The following is a 17,934-nucleotide window of genomic DNA, read 5'->3' on the forward strand; positions in this document are numbered from 1 at the left end:
TATGATTTTACTTAATTATTTAATTATTTATTTAATTTTTAAAGTTTATATTTTTAAGAAGTTAAATATTTTTTATTTCAATTAACGTGGTTTTGACGTCATAAAATGTTTTTTATTTTTATTGTGTATTTCTTAAATAAGTAAAAATAATAAAATTTTAAAATTTAAATTAAATATATATATTTTAAATTTAAGATTAAATTTAAATTTTAAAAATATTAACTTTAGCTATCAAAATTATCTTTAAAAAATTATAAAAATTAAATAAAAAACCACAAATGCGCCATTTGTCGCATATATAGCTTATATACCTTGTTATATATATATGAAAGTATTTGATACACTAACAATGTATTTTTTTACTCCACAAGCAGTCTTCAAAAAATTGACATGTATCTCTATTTTTTTAAATATTTATTTTAAATAGTTTTTTATACTCCTACGACGAGTTTAAAAATCACTTGCAATGTACTAAATAATTTCCATATATATATATATGGCTTCTTAATAGTTTTTACAAATTGTATGTTATTCTCAACCTCATTTAGAATAAAGTTAAACAAATTGTTGTCCAAATTCGTTTTGCACTTGTATTTTTAATTATTTTTAATTAATTTTTAAGATTTTAAAAATTCAGTTTTATAATTTTTAAAAACTTAAAAAAAATTAAAGAATTTTTATAATATTATGAATAGCATCTAAAATGAATATAAATAAATAAATGTTTAGATTCAATTGAACTCAAACATCAAATTATTCAGATTCATTAAATGTTGGTCAATACTTTGACACATGACATATTCTTATTGGACACATGACATATTCTTATTGATTGAATGTGTCACCTACTTTTTTAACGAAGTAATAGTTTAAATATCAAAGAAGAAAAAAGTTCGTATGAAAGTAAAAAATCTTATATAGTTTGAGAGCGAAATCTAAAATAAAGTTTTTTTTTTCTAAAATATATGTAGTAGTAAGGGACCAAATGTTTAAGACCGGAAAACAAGGCGACCAAATGGGCAGGATTAGGCTTTAAGCATTTAGTAGTAAGGGACCGCAGAAACACTGTACAAATAATCCCTCTATTCACGTTACACACATTGACCTCATTTATGTAAAAGCCACAATTTCATTTGGGGAATCAAAGTAACTCACACGAATCTTATGTTACAATGTACACATCTGGTAGCAGCAGCATGTTAACATTCTACACAATCACATCCGAAGGAACTCAATAATGCTATCACAACCTATGACTCCATGAAACTCACCTTGTTATCACTCATCTAATTAACAGTCTGGAAGAGATTGAGCAGATGCAAAAGGAGAAAAACTAGTAGCAGACTCGCTATAATGCAGCGGATGCAGTAGGTGACCCGAAGAACTGACTATACTTGGTGATGCGTTGCTTGGGCTTGGGAAATATGGGGAGATGTATCTTGCATTAAGAGGCGATATAGAAGGGTAATTCAATGATGCCGGCGAAACCAGATGAGAAGCACGAGATCTTTGAGAAGATGCGTTCCTAAGGTCTACCGAGCTTCGGCTGAAGCTCATAGGAGATTGACGATAGGACCTAAGTGATTGCTGAATATATGGATTGCTGGCAAGAGAAAGAGTATGAGCAATTGATGGAGACCGTGACAATGCTGGGGCAATTTGTATGGCTGATGATGATGCTAATGAAGATCGAACAGATGACAATGCAGAGGAGGACATGGTGCTCAGGGTGGATGAAAGCAATGGTGTACTTTCTGATGCAGGTGGATCACCTGTGCTAGTTCTTGCATCACGCTTACAAACAGGGCAAAAAGTTCTCCAAGTTGTAAGCCAGGAATCAACACAAAAAGCATGAAACTCTGAAAACAAATGCCAAGAATATTTCAGACATACGCATATAGAAAATAAACTGCAATAAATTAAAATAAAAGGAAAAAAAATCTAGTAACATGTTGAAGTTTTATATGTAGGCAATAACTTATAGCAAGAGTCTACAATTTGCAACATAATTTGCTGTTCCAAATAAAACTAGGAAGTAATAAACAAATTGACGTTTCCTTTAAATTTTTCCACGAGCTACAGTTGTTCGGGGGAGGGGCTAATGATGGTACAATTCAATAACCTGTAACTGAAATGTAGTATGTTCCATAAACCAGCTTACAAAGACAATTTTGAATGGAACTTAAACCAATGTTTCATATTCTTGAAAACCACAACATAAAAGCAGTCTAATGCAGAGAAGGTTGATTTTAAACCTCAAACAGCATAGAAAATTGAATGACAAGAAGGAAGAAGTTAAGATCTGAGCTTGAAATCAAGGTTCACATAAGTCACATCATCTAAAGGCTTTAACCTCAAGCTCCAATCCCAATTAAAGCATAAGAACGGCTAGAAATTTCATAAACTTGATATTATTAATTTGAAGAATCTGAAACATATAGATAACTAAAACCTATGAGAGCACCCCATCATAGGGACAACTGAAGTCAACTTTTAAGAAATCCTACGTATAAACTTCCCAAATAATAACTACACACTCAGCAATTTCCAGAAAATCCGAAAATTAACAGGAGAATCTTGAGTCTTAAATTTAAAGAAAACAATCACAGTCAATAACATTTGCTACTTCTTAGCACAAGGATGCATGAAATTAAAACTTAGATAGCTAGCTATGCGAGCTAGGTAAGAATCTATATTAGTTCAACATCTCGTAAAGTTCAAGATGTGAAGATTTTTTCAGTGCTGATATTGGTTCTTGTTCTTACCCCACCATCAATCACATCCCAAAACTTAACATCCATGTCATTGCTCCCCTCCCACAGAAAGAGCTTGTCCTCGAGCTCAAAGTCAAGATAAACATCACAAAAGGTACCTTCCTCAAAGAGTGATTGACATTTGTCTTACACATCCATCAATCATCAATGTAGTCAAATTAAAGGCAACTTTATTAGATAAACTGACCACTACCAGATCATTCTTCCTTCCCATTAGTAACAGGCAAAGCCGATAGGGGTTGTGGATCCTCACAAACTTTCTCATTTATCAGCACCACTGAATAAATCTCTTTAAGTTTCTCACCAGCATTCACAATTTTCAAAAGTAACCCAGCTAAGCTTTCTCGACCAGCAGCTCCTATAAACCCAAGCATGTCTTTAATAACAAAAAACTACACTTTTAATAAAAGAACTGACAATTGAGTCTCTATCATCTCCCACCAGCATTCACAATTTTCAAAAATAACCCAGCTAAGCTTTCTCGACCAGTAACTCCTATAAACCCAAGCATGTCTTTATTAACAAAAAACTACACTTCTTAAACAATAAAAGAACTGACAATTGAGTCTCTATCATCTCCGGTATCCATTTCACTAGGCAATCCCTCAAGTTTAAACCCATTAAACTTTTTAGATATAGAGTTGGAGGTTTTTCGAATCAAGTTTGAAGAAAAGGCGAGTTGTTGGATATGAGTTTAGAAGAGGTTAATAAATAAGACAAGCAATGAAGTCAGTTGTGGCTACATGGTTTTTGTCAATATAAGTTTAGAAGGGTTTGATGCATGAGAAATGGAAGAGAATAGGTAGAGGTTGCCGTGGTTTGGTTTGAATCAAAAGGCAATTTTATTAGATAAACCAACCACTATCACACCATTCATCCTTTCCATTAGTAACAGGCGAAACTGATAGGGGCCGTGGATCTTCACAAACTTATTCTCATTTATCAACACCATTGAATAAATCTCTTTAAAATTCTCACCAGCATTCACAAATTTCAAAAATAACCCAGCTAAGCTTTCTCGACCAGCAACTCCCACAAACCCAAGCATGTCTTTAGTAACAAAAAACTACAGTTCTTTAATAATAAAAGAACAAACAAATTGGTTTCCTTGATGAATAATCTATTCATTCAATAAAAAAGCTTCATGTTAAAAAATGTTGACAAAGAAGTGGTAGCTTTTGCACCTTGGTGTGATCTACTAGATTGTTTCCATTGAGGGGATCCAAAAGCTTATTGTATAAACATTATTATCTAGCCTAGCTTTTTGAGACAATTGACATGCTTGCAAATGTTATTCATGATGAAGGCTGTCAGATTCTGTCATACAAGAGCAGAGCATTGCACAGACCATTGATGCAAAGGTCTCTAAAGAAGTAAATATCAAATTGGGGGTGTTGAACCATGTGGGGAGAGCTTGTCAAGGTATGACTATTGGGTTAAGTATTAGACTGACATGTAAAACAGATTATCTCCGAACTAGTATAATGATTCAATGGTGAAGCACATTGCCTTGAAGCAGTCAGACTTTATTTCATGCAAAGCCTATGAATTGAGGGAGACTAATAACCTAGTTACTAAGAAGCCAACGAAGCAATGGAATTTTTTAGAGAGTTGGTTTGGTTGTCATCGGTTTAGAGGCTTTTATTGTTTCAGCTTTTCAAGAGATGCTACTGCTTTAGAAGGTTCTAAGAACTTCATGAAGAGTATATGAGACAGGTATGAGATTCCTATTCATGATCGTCAACCATTTTAGAATGCATTAGTTTTGCTCGACTTACAGTTAAAGAGAATGACAATTTGACCAAAGCAGGCATTGAAAAAGGTTGCCGAGGTTGATGATCCTATGGTCGAAGATGAAAACATTACCACTAGTTGTTGCAAACATCATGAATATTATATTATTATTAGTAGTAGTGGCGGTAGAAATTGCCCTATGGTCAACAATAGATGGGCTTAAAGATGTTGCCAATTCTTTACCAATGGCATTGGCTAGACACGGACATAAGATTATTGTTGTGGCATCTGAATATTTTGATTCTCAAGATACGTGAGTTCAAAAGAGTACTATGTACAGCCATATAGAAAATAATTCATAAGGAGGAACCCAACTGGATATTTCAAAATGCATAATATTGCCTTACAAGGTAGCTATTAAGGTTCCAGGGCATGTTTTATATGGAGTCTTTGTTATGAAGATGGAAATCTCGTTTTCATTACTAATGATTACCGCATTACCTTGTTGCTAGTGTATTTGACAGCATATAAGCAGGACAATGGGTTGATGTCCTTCAATAGACTTGTTTTATCAATAATATTGTTCACGAAGGCAAGGAATCAACGAAGTGATTCTACTATGTGGATCTACCAAAATACATTACAAACATTTTTTTTATTGCTCCATTAGAACATTTCAGCCTTCAGTTTCGGCAATAAGCAAAGCAGTTTTGCTAAAGCTTTGAAGACCATAAAGTGAGGAGAACCGTGGGAAAAAAATATTCTAGTTATTGGTCAAGTTGGGTTCATTGACAACCACACAATGTTGAAGCTTCTCAATGAAGGTTTTCAAGTATCAATTATAAACAATCTTCATAATTCTGTTACTTGTGTTGTTCTTTGGGTTGAGTTGGGTGTCGAGCTTTCTCAAAAATTTGGCAATGATTTGGTTGATGAGAGGACTAGGGATGACCTTGAGAAGCTTTTCTCTAAGATGAAGTTTGATGCTGTCATACACTTTCCTAGCATTCAGGCTATTGTAGAAAGTGTGGGTAATCCTTGTCATTATTTTTTGATTAGCCCTATTGATCTACATGAAATCATGGCCAATATAATTGTGAAAAGATGGTACCATGAGTAGAGGAATTTGACCTGAAGGCCATAAACCTTATGGAAGGAAGAAGTGTTTTCTTGAAGAATTTACACAAGATCTTCAGAAGGTAGAACAGATTGAAGTATTATTTTACTGCAGTACTTCAATCCAGTAGGTTTCCTCAACAATCTCATGCCTCAAATACAAGTAGCTCATACCAATGGCATTCTGTCAGGAGTTGCTGCAATTAACTTTAGCCAAAAGGCTTGAGAATGCAGGAAAACTTGTGGTTATAATTTCAAGCTTTGATAAGAGGTGCGTCATTGCTACAACACTTGAGGAATATATGGAACATGAAAAAAGGTGGCAGCAACAATTGATGAGACAAGAACAAGCAATTATGTAGATGCAAAGAAATTTAACTCTTTTAAGAAGGATTGGTCCATGGATTATAGTGAAAAAGATACATCCATGGTATCCTTTCAGTCAGTCTAAAAAGGGTTATTATAGAAAGTGTGGGAGAAGGGAAAGTTTTGTGGAGGTAATTGATTCTAATGTTGATCTCATAGAGCAAATACATGAAGTGGCATCTTGCTGTTCTACGACATCCCTGGTCATATTCTTACTAGTCTTCTGATGAGTCTATCTAAGGCTGGGCATGAATCCTATGAATCTTAAAGTGTTGTAAGGGACAAAAAGTTAGTGCAAAGTTTGTTTGATGCAGCTTCAAGTTGTCCCTCTTCTAGGAAGCTTTCAACCTCCTTTTGTTGATAGCTTCAAGCTCTGACATGGCACGATATTAGTCCTCAAATGGTTCTCTGTTCTTGCAGGTGATTGTCACATTCTATGCCCAATCGGTCAATCCTTGAGGAAAAGATTGTTTTCAACAAGCAGTATTGATACAGGCATAATTGGGTTAGGATGACAAAGTGCCATGTGTTACCGTAACAGTGTGCTTAGGCTAGTTAGTTAATTATCATAGCTGCTCAGGACAAAGTTGTTCTTTTACTATAGTTGTTACTATCTACACATTGTTACAAAATGTTTGCTACTATGAATGCAGGGGGTTATGAAGGGGAAAAAAAACTTAAAACTTCTCCTCCGCTCAATTATTCTTCTCTCACTTTATTTTCTCTACTTTTTCTTCTTTTCTCTAATTCTTCTTTCTTGAATTCTATCCAGCTTGATTCATGTCAATTACCTTAAGTGTAATAACTACAACCAAAGAAGTCATAGGAAGAATGAAAATCTCAGATCAACTGATTTCCTGGAACCTAATATCACTACCTTCAAGAAGATGCTACTTAGTCTCTAGGGAGGAAACAACAACCAGACAAAAGGGGAAACAAGATTTAGCAAATACTCACCATAAACGAAAGGTTTGTGTTACACTAAGCATGCACTATTATTTACATAAAAATCTGACTACATTTTAAGGCAAAGATCATATAGTTACATTAGTAATTAACCAAAATGCACAATGTTTAGCACAATAATAGTAATATAAATCTGTTCCTTCCATCCCAATTCATCAAAGAACATATTTCCGTCTTTAAATGAATGTAAAGCATATGTATCTCTAGACAGCAAACAAGTAATATAAGCATAAACGTACGTGAGTGCATGTATGCTCTCAAATATTCTGTCATTTATAGGTAATTCATATTTCTTTTAAGTGACATTCAATTTAGGATCTCTACATCCTACATGATGATCAAATTCCAACACTTGGGGAACTATAAAAAGAACTATTTTCCACCCAAATCTAAATTGAATGTGAAAAAAATACCCATTAATCACATTTGCTGTAATTAGTTAAGACATACTCTTGTATAAAAACAACAACACCTGAACATAATGATGGAAACTATTGTGAATTCACTGCGATGTAGTACAAGTCAACAATTATACTAAACAGTACATTTGAAATGCCAAGAAGCAAGGTCCATTTACTCCACCCCCTCCCCCGAAATTTTCCTTATTTGAGCTTTAATTTGGAAATGAGATACTAGTCAGAAAATGTTATTTCATGCAGACTATTGAACTCATAAACAAGTAATTATGAGCATTTGAACGTTTCTAAACCAAATGAACCAAATAGTTTTCATATCCATTTAAAGCAAAAATAGGATATCACATTAAAGCAAATATAATTAGCACAGAGAAATAGCAAGCTAAGTCATCCTCTGTGTTTTAAGAAGCTTACTGTGGCGACATGGAAGAATCCTGAGCTTCTCACCCACAGTATAATCTTCAAGACATATCGCACAGGTTATTGAAGTACAATTATCTTCCAAGACAGCAGTGAATATCAAGCTAGGCATTGCTTTTACTAAACGCCGGCTCATTCCATGGAATTCACGAACTCGAGAAGACTGTGGGAGTTCTCGCCTAATGCGATGTCTACGTACAAAGAAACAAGTTGCCAGCACTGCTGACATGGCAAGTAGAGAAATAAAGGAGATCGCCATGATCGACCATGCTGAGTTTTCAAAGCTAGGGATTAGCCACAGTTCCATATCAGTAGACCCAGCAAACTTTTTGAGTATTTCACCAGAAGCTTTGGAAACAAAGACAGCATGTATCTTAATGCCAGCTGCATTCCCTGCCACTGTTAAGAAAAAAAGGTATGAGCCCAACTCAGAGGCACCATCTAGAAAATTGTGCATTTTTGTTCAAGAAGGATGCAGATGACTGAAACAAACAAACATCTTCCACTTAATGAAATATTAAAATAAAAGGAGAATTTCGGAAAATGAACAGACATATATATAAATGAATAATGGCAGCATATTCATAAACACGGATGAAATAACTGCTGGTAAAGAATTGGTCATTCTCTCTCTTCTTGAAAGCATTCAGAGTCCAACAGAATACCCAACTGTCCTATATAAAACATATATTTAACGCTATTTCAGCACCCTCTCTATATCATTTTTCAATCTACTCAAGAGAAACAGTATCTTCCAGACAGTTGATTCCAACATTCAAAATTTTACTAGTTGAAAATTGAGTTGACAGGTATAATTGCATTTACAGTTTGACAGATGTAACATGTTTACTCAGCCAGAAGTAAACTTAAACAAATGAAGATATGAGAGTGATGGATCATCCTGGTAAACTGTTTAAACATTATAATATGCATACTGCCTTAAAGAACCACGTGATATACAACTGAGTTTTACATGAATGTCAAAAGTGTAGGAATAAAATGGAAAAAAAGAAAGAATAATTGCAACAATTGTATTCTAAGATCTATAGATTCAAAATTATTCATGCAATTGTATGCATCAGAAACAAAACTAACAATATAATTTTATCTCAGAGATCAGATATTTTAGAGTAGAGTAAGATGAAAGCTCTATTTATATAAAAAGCGATATCTACTAGAGAGAATGGACTAAAGGGACTCTAAGAATCTTGTTTATCCAAGTACATCTTTATCAGACTTTGCACAACCGTGACTTCAACTATGTCCCTAATAAAGATGACAGACAGATTCTAAACTACTAAAGTTGAGGTCCACAAAGTTACCCATGTTTTTGCAAAGCACAAATATAGTTTAATGATTGCCAATTCACAGTAAATCATAATCCAGAAAATACATCAAATATGAATATGGGAGAATGCTTACGGTCAAAAAGCCTGAAAGGGCTAACAAAAGGTGAGTAATTCAACAGATTCAATCAAGATTTAGAGCCAAATACTGTCAAAAAGCAATTCAAAGGGTCCAAAGTTGATGATAGCTTTTTGTTATAATTGATAATTCTATTTCTCTTAGTAAATCCTGTTAAAAGGTGTCAAAAAACTTTTTTTGACAACAAAAGAAGTTTAATTCATGCATTTTCATGGTGTTACAATAGTAATCATTAGAAAGCCAAGTTCACCAAAATGTACACAAACATACAATTGCAACAATTGATATGGAAAGGTATTTTTCAAAGAAGTAGGGCAGTACTTGCAACCAAGACACCATCATCATCATTGTCATAGACAATAGCGGCTTCAAATCCTGCCTTTTGCACTCTCCTTACTTTCTCTTCAAAACTACACCCTCCTCGAATAACCAATGCAAATGGGGACGAACCATTTGAAAGTTCATCAACTTTAATACTCAAGTCTGAACAGGCATCAAGAGGATTTGCCAAATATAATACTCCGCATTCCCCTGACCCTTTAATTGCCGGAGCTGCAAATTACCAACCAAAAGAAAAAAAAAACAGTTATATTTCAACACCAATATGCTTCCATTTCTCACTTCAATCAAACACTTCAATTTCTCATTTTATGCACAGTTTATAATTAGCAACAAAATAAATAACATATGCAACAAATTAAATATGCTGGGCTCAAAGAAGGGGAAAATCCAATTTTGACATCTCAGAAGACCTAAAAGATCAAAATTTCTTCAATTTTCCCACACTTGCTCAAGAACCAATAAAGAAAATTGGTGAGAATAAAGAGCTTACCAAAATTAGCTTCAATATCATCGAAAGAGAGGGTAACGTTGTTACCAATCAAAACCACATTGGCAGACGTCATCCAGAAAACACTCGAGAAACAGAGAAACCATAATAACAATAATAAAACCACAACTCGATTCATCTTCATCCGAAAACTGAAAAATTAAAAACCCAAAAGAAATTCGATTGAAAAAGAAAACCCTAGCTCTCTGTGGAACGAAAGAGATTTGATTGTGATGAGGGCCTTAGGAGGAAATAGATACATCAGCTTCCATAACGGCGAAGAAAAGAAAGAGAAACAAATATCCGAATCTCTAGATACTGCTTTCAAAGTTCGATACAGTTTTAATCAGCTGATGATCGTGATTTCCTGTTTCAACAGATATTTTTTAAAGCTTGTTCGCAATTTGTTTCAACACAATACGATCTCAGAAATGAAATGAAATGAAAATCTTATTTTGTTCGTTCCAATCCAAATTCATACTTTATTTTTATTATTTTTAAATTTGCTGATAAAGCTGTTTAGGTCAATCAGTTTTGTATTTTTGTGTGGATAATTGATTGCTTTTATTTTATTTTCTAGTTTCTTTGAATCCTATATTACTCCAATTTTAACCAAGTAATTAATGTCATACTATTCATGCCCACGTCATCAATTTTATTTTATTTTTAAATATTCAAAATAATTAAACTTTTAAACATTGGTAAATAAAATTAATTAAACCTTTAGTAAGTATATATATTTTTAATTATGTTTTTAAAAGTTAAAATTTTAATCAATTAAATCTTTTAACGGGTAATTTTTTGTGGTTGATTGTTAAAATATCGACATGATTGTTAATAGCTATTAAGTATATTATTATTTTATTAATACGACACTCCACATCAGACTGTTACGTCAGTAAAAAAAAATAAAAAATTATTTTAATTAGTTTAAAATTTTAAGTCTGGTATGAACCTAGACAATTTTATTGTTCAAATTTATTCTTGATATAAATTTTAAATTATAAAAAAAATTTAAAATAAGACATTATTAAAATTATAAAATTTACATTTTGTTTCTACTAATATAATATTGCGAATCAAGAATTTATTGGCGTGGACCACCATATCAACAATCATTAATAGTGATAGAACATATTTTTTTGCGAAGAGATTGATTGATTTTTTAATCAAAGTTTTGGGTGTACCTTAAACCTGTAGTTAAAATGTACTAATATAACAAAATAGCATTATTGATATTTTTAAATTTTAATAATACATCATAATAGAAATCCATAATTAAATAATAATTGTAGTGATTTAATCATTTTGGTATTATTATCTAATTAAATGGGTAAATGAATATATGTTAAAAAATAGATAACTACGTAACTTTTATATCAGTCAAAAGCAAAGGTTCTTATATTCATTATTGACTTTCATAAGCAAAAAAAATGGAATATAAAATCTTAAATGTAAATTTACTAAAACATAAATGATAAATATAAATTTTAAAAAAATTGTTGGAAAAGAATCTAATAAAATATGATTCAAATCAAAATGAAATTACTTGAATTATGGCAAGATGTTGCAAATTTAGATAGAAGTCGATTTGTATAAATAATCTTAATGTTTTTTTTTTATCATTTTCGTACTTTTTTTTTTATTTTGTGGTTGAAATTATGGCCATAATTTTAAACACCATCATAGATACAGATTAGGTTTGCCAAGTAAATACCTCTTGTTTTTACATACTAATTTCTTGAATTGAAAGTAAAAACATGGAATAAAATATGTTGGGTGTGATCAGGCTGAGATGCTTATTCTTTTATATTGTCCGAATGTTAAGCCACTTTGGGATTCTATACATATTGGTGTGATCAGGCTGGGATGTTTGACCATATTCTTTTATATTGTCGGAATGTTAAGCCACTTTGAGGTTCTATACATATTGATGCTCTATTTACTATTCTTACATATTTTAGCACTGATTATTGTATTGGTTCAGTTTGCTGCTGCCAAAGACCAGCTCTTCCCTTGTTTATGGGTTGTTTTGGTACCGGAGGAACATGTTGATTTGGCTGGACAAAACCCGTTAGTGAATAAATACATAAATATAAATAAATAAATATTTATATATAAAACAAAACAAAATCAATAATTTATATTTAATTATCAGATGCGAAAAATTAATAAATAACATAACGAAAATCAGAAATCAAAAAGAAGAATCGAGTTTTACTAGATATTGAGGTCAGTTTTACACAATTTCCTTAAGGTAGATTTGGCCGTTCCTACAGTACTTGAAGAAAAGTTTGTCAACTATCTCCCAAGATACAATAACACGATAATTGAAACAGTAACACCTCTGCAGTGATCAAAGAACAAACATTACCTTTTGCTATCACCAAAACATTGGAAAATATGGAGAGGAAAAAAGAAGAATTTTAGAGAGCAAAATAAACTCACTGTGAGAGAGTGTGATTGTCCAAAAAATTCTGAAAAATTCTTAGGCTTTTATAGGCATTTAATATGGAGGAATTTTGGAAATATCCATGATACAAAATCTGTATTAATCAAATAAAATTGGGATAATTTAAATATATACAGATATAAATATGTTAAATTGAAAATTTAAATAGAAACTATCAATGACTATAATGATTAGACTAAAATTTTAAAATTGAAAAAGTAAGATAATTCAGTACAATGGTTAATAGCATATTTTAACCTTTCTTAAAAAAAAACGTACCAATTTGAAACATTTATAAGAAAAATAAAATAAATAACAAAAAGGTGATGATGATAATATTAGTGGATTATCATATGCTATTCTCAACTATTTTGGGAACTCTTTCAGACAACATTTCTTAGCACTGTAGAATTTGAGGCACAAACCAACTTTGTGATCTTTCAATTATAATAGTTTTTATAAACCTTCGTGAATTTATAAAGTAATTTAATTTCTTATTTATGTATTTTGTAACTTATAAATAACGTAAATGTATAAGTTTATAGCATCCAAGAAAAGAAGAGTTAAGGCTGTCTTAGAAATTTATTTTTCATCTCTTGTTTTACCATAATATTCTTTAGTCTTATAAGTGAGAACTTATTTTGAACAACAAATAAACATTTGTCTTATTTTGAAAAAAAACAGATTATTATAGGGTAACATTGGGCCTCCACGTTCATGTATGGTTTGAAACGATTCAAGCCTAATAGAGTTAAATAGTAAGATAATGCCCAATAGGTGGTTTTAAGACTTAAAACCTTATGAGTGGGACAAAATTAGGTTAGTAAAAACGAGACATTTAAGAAGACAAGTTAAATTTTGTTTTCAAAACAGCTAGGACTGCTCATCTGTCTAAATTCTTCAGTGGCACGTAACAAAATAGCTGCACACCTCAACAACACTTAAATTTGTCTTCAACACAATTATATGGTGTCCGAATACCAAATGACAAGTCACCTTAAGAAGTGTTAATGTTGCTGAGTTTTTAATAGCCGAGAAATTTAACCTTACTCCAAAAAGGATTTTCGACCCTTGAGTTCAGGCCCACGTTTAACTTCATATGTTTTTCCCTTGAATCTTAAGCTAGCAAGGGGAAGGGGAACGGGACCCATGGCCATGATTTAATATTTATAATATATCTCCACGCACAGTTTCCTCATGATCTATTCCATTAGTCCGTCGGCATGGTCGGTTCAGTGTGGCTGCTGCATGCCGGCCGGTCCCTATCTCTCATTGTATCCCCCCACGTTTACTTTTTCATCATTATGAGAGTGGTATGATAATGTTGTTTCAATGGACGCACTTAACTATTAATAACTTGCAGCTCTCTAGTTTCAGTGAGATTTATACTATAGAATGGGAATTCAACATCCTTTTTAATGATTCATCCAACACTATCTTAGAGTTCTAAGAGTGCGAATTACCTTTTCAAAATGTTATGCATTTAGAAGCAGATGATCCAAATTTTGATATATTTATACTTATTATTATCTTGTGAAGTGGATTACAAGTAAGGTGCGCAGGACCACGAAGAAGCCTCTAATTATCAACCTTATCTTTTCTCTTTTGTACCATTAATTTTTGGGAATTATTGAAATCAATTTGCTCTCATGCTTTTCTTCTATTACTAGTTTTCAAAATCAGGTGTTTTTTTTAAACTATTATTTAATAAAGGGATAATATATTTTTCTTTTCTCTTCAACTTGGTAAATCGGTTTATTTTGGTTCATTTTGGCACTTGAATTTGACAATTAAATTCACTTTGGTTCCTTAATTTGAAAAACATAAAAGTTTGATGATGTGACACACTTGAAAATTTGCCAAGTGATGACATGGTTTAATATTAGAGTGTCACATTTAGTTTTTTAATTAACTAAATTGATGGTTGAATAGGCCAGACCATCGAATTTCCAATTCAACCAATTTGATTGGTTGGACCTTTGGGCCAACAATAATTAAATAAAAAATCTAAAAAAGAGTAAAAAAATTAAACTAATTCAACCTATACAATCGATTTTTTCCTTGTTTTTATTTTTATCAATTTCAAGCAATTTTTTAGTCAATTGGTTCAACCTTTTTATTTGGACCATTATATCAATCAGTTCTTGATCTATCCGATCTGGTCCAATTCCAATAATACTAGTCACATCATCAAATCTTGATGGAATTTAAGTTTAAGAACCAAAATGGATTTAGTTATCAAGTTAAAGGGCTAAAAATATATTATCCCTTTAAGCAAATATTCTTATTTAAATATATATATATATTATCCTAAAAGTAAAGGAATTTTAAATTATATTTTAAAATATAATATTGTGTACAAGGCTTTAGAATTTCCATAAGCAACCCTTTTTTCCAAGAGTATATTTACTTATTTCTTTGGGTCAAGTGCTACCATCAAGGCCAATAATAGAGGGTTGAGTTCGCCCACCTTTAATAGCTTGTCGAACTGCTTCATTGATTGACAAGATTAAACCCCTCATGGAAGCCTTCTAATACGCATCTAGTAATTAAACTATCTTCCTTCATGAAATTTATGGTTTTAAACCGAACATAAGATATTAACTCTCCAAGAAATGCTTAATACAAATGTGTCAAAATACAAAGTAACGATAAGCAACTATTCAGCCGAAAGCTCTCACCAAAGCACACAAGATGTACGATTCACAAATGCCTCACAATAGTCTATTTATAAATTGAAACCGCCACCTTCTCCAAATAAGTAAAGAGAGAAATCAACATTTAAAATAAAAGAATCATCCACACAAAATCTCTTTTTTAATTTTCGAAACAAAACTCCAAATAAACTTTGGCTCTAAGTAAAACTAAGCCAAAGAGTTTAAAAGATAAAAGGATAAAGTTTGCTTCCCATCAAACACTCCTCCTTCTCCCATTGGGAAATAAATCCTCCAAGAAAAATAAAAACAAATTAAATTTGAACCAATAATCACTTTGATAGAAAACCAATGGAAATTAAACAAGTGAGAAATGCCTTGCATGAATTAGATGTGTGCTGCTTCTTTAAAAAAATGTATAATGTAAATAAAAAGTTTATTATATTTGAAAACATTAGTTGTATTAATAATTAATTAAATATTTTATATTTACCACATTGGTGATATGATGTTAGTTATTATTAATAATTAATTAATTTTGCAACAATACATTAAATCCGAAAATCAGAATCAAAATTTTAATTTTTAATGTTATACTAAATTATAAAATTCTATTCCAACTTATGTTTTTATATTATAATAATTATTGTTATATAAAAATGCCTAGCCTATGAATAAATTCCTAAGCCTTAGCTAATAAAATAGAAGTAACATTATGCCACTGAAACCCGCAATTTGTAACAAGTCTAAACTAATAGGAGTCAATGTGATACGGAATTGGTCCCTAAATTTCAAACCTAATTTAATGCAGACTGCAAACAAATAATTTTCCCACCCAAAGAGGGCCTTTATGTTTTCTGTAGAAACATGCACGTTCTGTCCTTGAAACAGAAATAATGAAGATAGATTTAGGACAAGAAGACTCCACCATTAAATGCTTGAAAAAGAAAAAGGGTCATAAGCAAGCCGATAATCTGCACGGCTTAGAGACAAAGTAGATGATTTTATATGTATTCTAATACACAAGTTAGGATATAAAAGAGAAGTTGATGGATTTAATAATGGGCAAGAAAGGGGGCAATCAACACATTCTGTTCATCATCATTTGGTTTCTGCTTTCAGCACTCTCAAAGTGGCAAAGAGTTGTCAAAAGCCCAAGCTTCCACTTCCACCATCATTTTCATCATTATATATAAAGCTCAAGAAGAGAATATATTTTGATCATCACTACCTCATGTTTCCTGCTCTTGGAAACTGTCCCACTTCCACAACCATATATATTCATTTATACACTTGTTTTCCTTTTTATGTAATTTCTTACTCTCTCTTATCCTAATTCTAACTTTAAGATTTCATCACATATCTTATTAAATGAATGATTAATTTATTCATTTGATAAAAATATAATTTAATAATTATTAATTATAAATAAACCCTAAATCTTGAAAGCACTGTCTAATTCAATTAGAAGAGATGTCCATATATAGCCAGAGAAACTCTTTTCTGGGGGAGGTTAAACAGTGGTCCATCAATGGAGATAGTAGGATTTTCAATGATAATTAAGATCGGAAATGTGCATTCTCTGCGGCTTCCTCCAAATTCAGCCATAAAAATCTTCCAAGATACACACAAGGTAATCAATTTAATTAGTTACATTCCTTCTAAATTTAAAAATTTTATTTTTTGTAAAATCAATTCAAAAAATTGCATAATTAAAAATGAGTTATTTGAGTTAATTTTGTTAAAGGTAATTTAAAAACATAAAATAAAATTTTAAATTTTAGAAGAAAATTAATTAATTAATTAATTAAATGGATTTTAATATTATAGTAATAAATCGGTTGACATTATCAAATGATTAATTTTTTTCAACAATTTATTTATTTGATTTTGAATTTTGAAATATAAAATTTCTAATTTGAAAAAAAAAGAATTTCCAATAGGGGTAAACAAGTACATTTTGACAATTTTTCAATGCCTTGTTTTAGCTTTTAGTGTTCTTTATTTTATTTTACCTATTTTAATGTTTAGTTTTCTTATCTAGATCAAGACTCAAAAAAATATTTTGTTTTGGGTGGTCAAAATGAAAGAAACCTAAAAGTTAGGCAACCAAAACGAAAACTTGACAATAATAAGTCGTTGCTAGTGATTAAATGAAGTACTTGGAACAAGTGACAAAGAAGTGGGCACTTCTTTGGCACCAAATTTGGAAATCGAAAACACAAAGAACACATGTATTATTTAATGCAGTTCGATTTTCCTACATTTGCGGAGTCTAGCTCAGTGAGAAATATTTACTCTCTTCAATAGTTTCAACAAGTGAACTTAACCTATCACACATCCCATAATGATTCTCCTCACTTTCGAACTTTCAAGAACAATACTCTCACCACTAAGTTCACCTCTATGAACTTAGAAAGTAAAACCACAACAAAATCGATTTTACTAACAAATTGCATTTTAAGAAAAGTTTCCTAACTTGAACAACATAAGTGCTAAAAACTCTCAATACAAAAACCTATACAAGTCCCTCCCTTAAATAGATTTCATTCGAGACTTGCTAACATAGAAGATCTATAACAATTCCATTAAAACAATAATATGATAGATTGTTTACAATATAATAATAGAGAATAAAACATATAGGACTTTTGGTTGGTAATCTCATTGAGTTTCAATCCAATTGAAATGCCCATGTTGTAAAGGATTGTCTCGGGTAATTTAATTCAATCCAATCTTCCATGTGAGTTTCCCAAGTAATATGCCATTCATTGTTGGGCTC

The 17,934-nt window shown here is 31.5% G+C and overlaps 1 protein-coding gene across 1 annotated transcript; it reads right to left on the reverse strand.

The window, feature by feature from the left end:
* Nucleotides 1–1,109: 1,109 nt before the first annotated feature.
* LOC107889355 (receptor homology region, transmembrane domain- and RING domain-containing protein 2) lies at nucleotides 1,110–10,601 on the reverse strand. The gene is made up of 4 exons (XM_016813743.2): nucleotides 10,050–10,601; nucleotides 9,539–9,769; nucleotides 7,787–8,191; nucleotides 1,110–1,859 (listed from the first exon to the last, which is right to left on the reverse strand). Exons 1-4 carry the CDS (start codon nucleotides 10,189–10,191, stop codon nucleotides 1,291–1,293), a joined length of 1,347 nt encoding a protein of 448 aa, XP_016669232.2. The 5' UTR covers nucleotides 10,192–10,601; the 3' UTR covers nucleotides 1,110–1,290.
* Nucleotides 10,602–17,934: the final 7,333 nt, after the last annotated feature.

The sequence above is a fragment of the Gossypium hirsutum genome, chromosome A09, assembly GCF_007990345.1.
Source record: "Gossypium hirsutum isolate 1008001.06 chromosome A09, Gossypium_hirsutum_v2.1, whole genome shotgun sequence".
Taxonomy (NCBI): Eukaryota; Viridiplantae; Streptophyta; class Magnoliopsida; order Malvales; family Malvaceae; genus Gossypium; species Gossypium hirsutum.

What these genes read in the sequence shown, in the direction of transcription:
- LOC107889355 (XM_016813743.2), bottom strand. Translation starts at nt 10,191, where the DNA reads ATGAAGATGAATCGAGTTGTGGTTTTATTATTGTTATTATGGTTTCTC. An exon ending in TGATGGTGTCTTGGTTGCAA is followed by an intron (nt 8,192 to 9,538) that starts GTACTGCCCTAC and finishes TTTTCTTAACAG; the next exon opens with TGGCAGGGAATGCAGCTGGC. An exon ending in GATTCTTCCATGTCGCCACA is followed by an intron (nt 1,860 to 7,786) that starts GTAAGCTTCTTA and finishes ATTTGTTTTCAG; the next exon opens with AGTTTCATGCTTTTTGTGTT.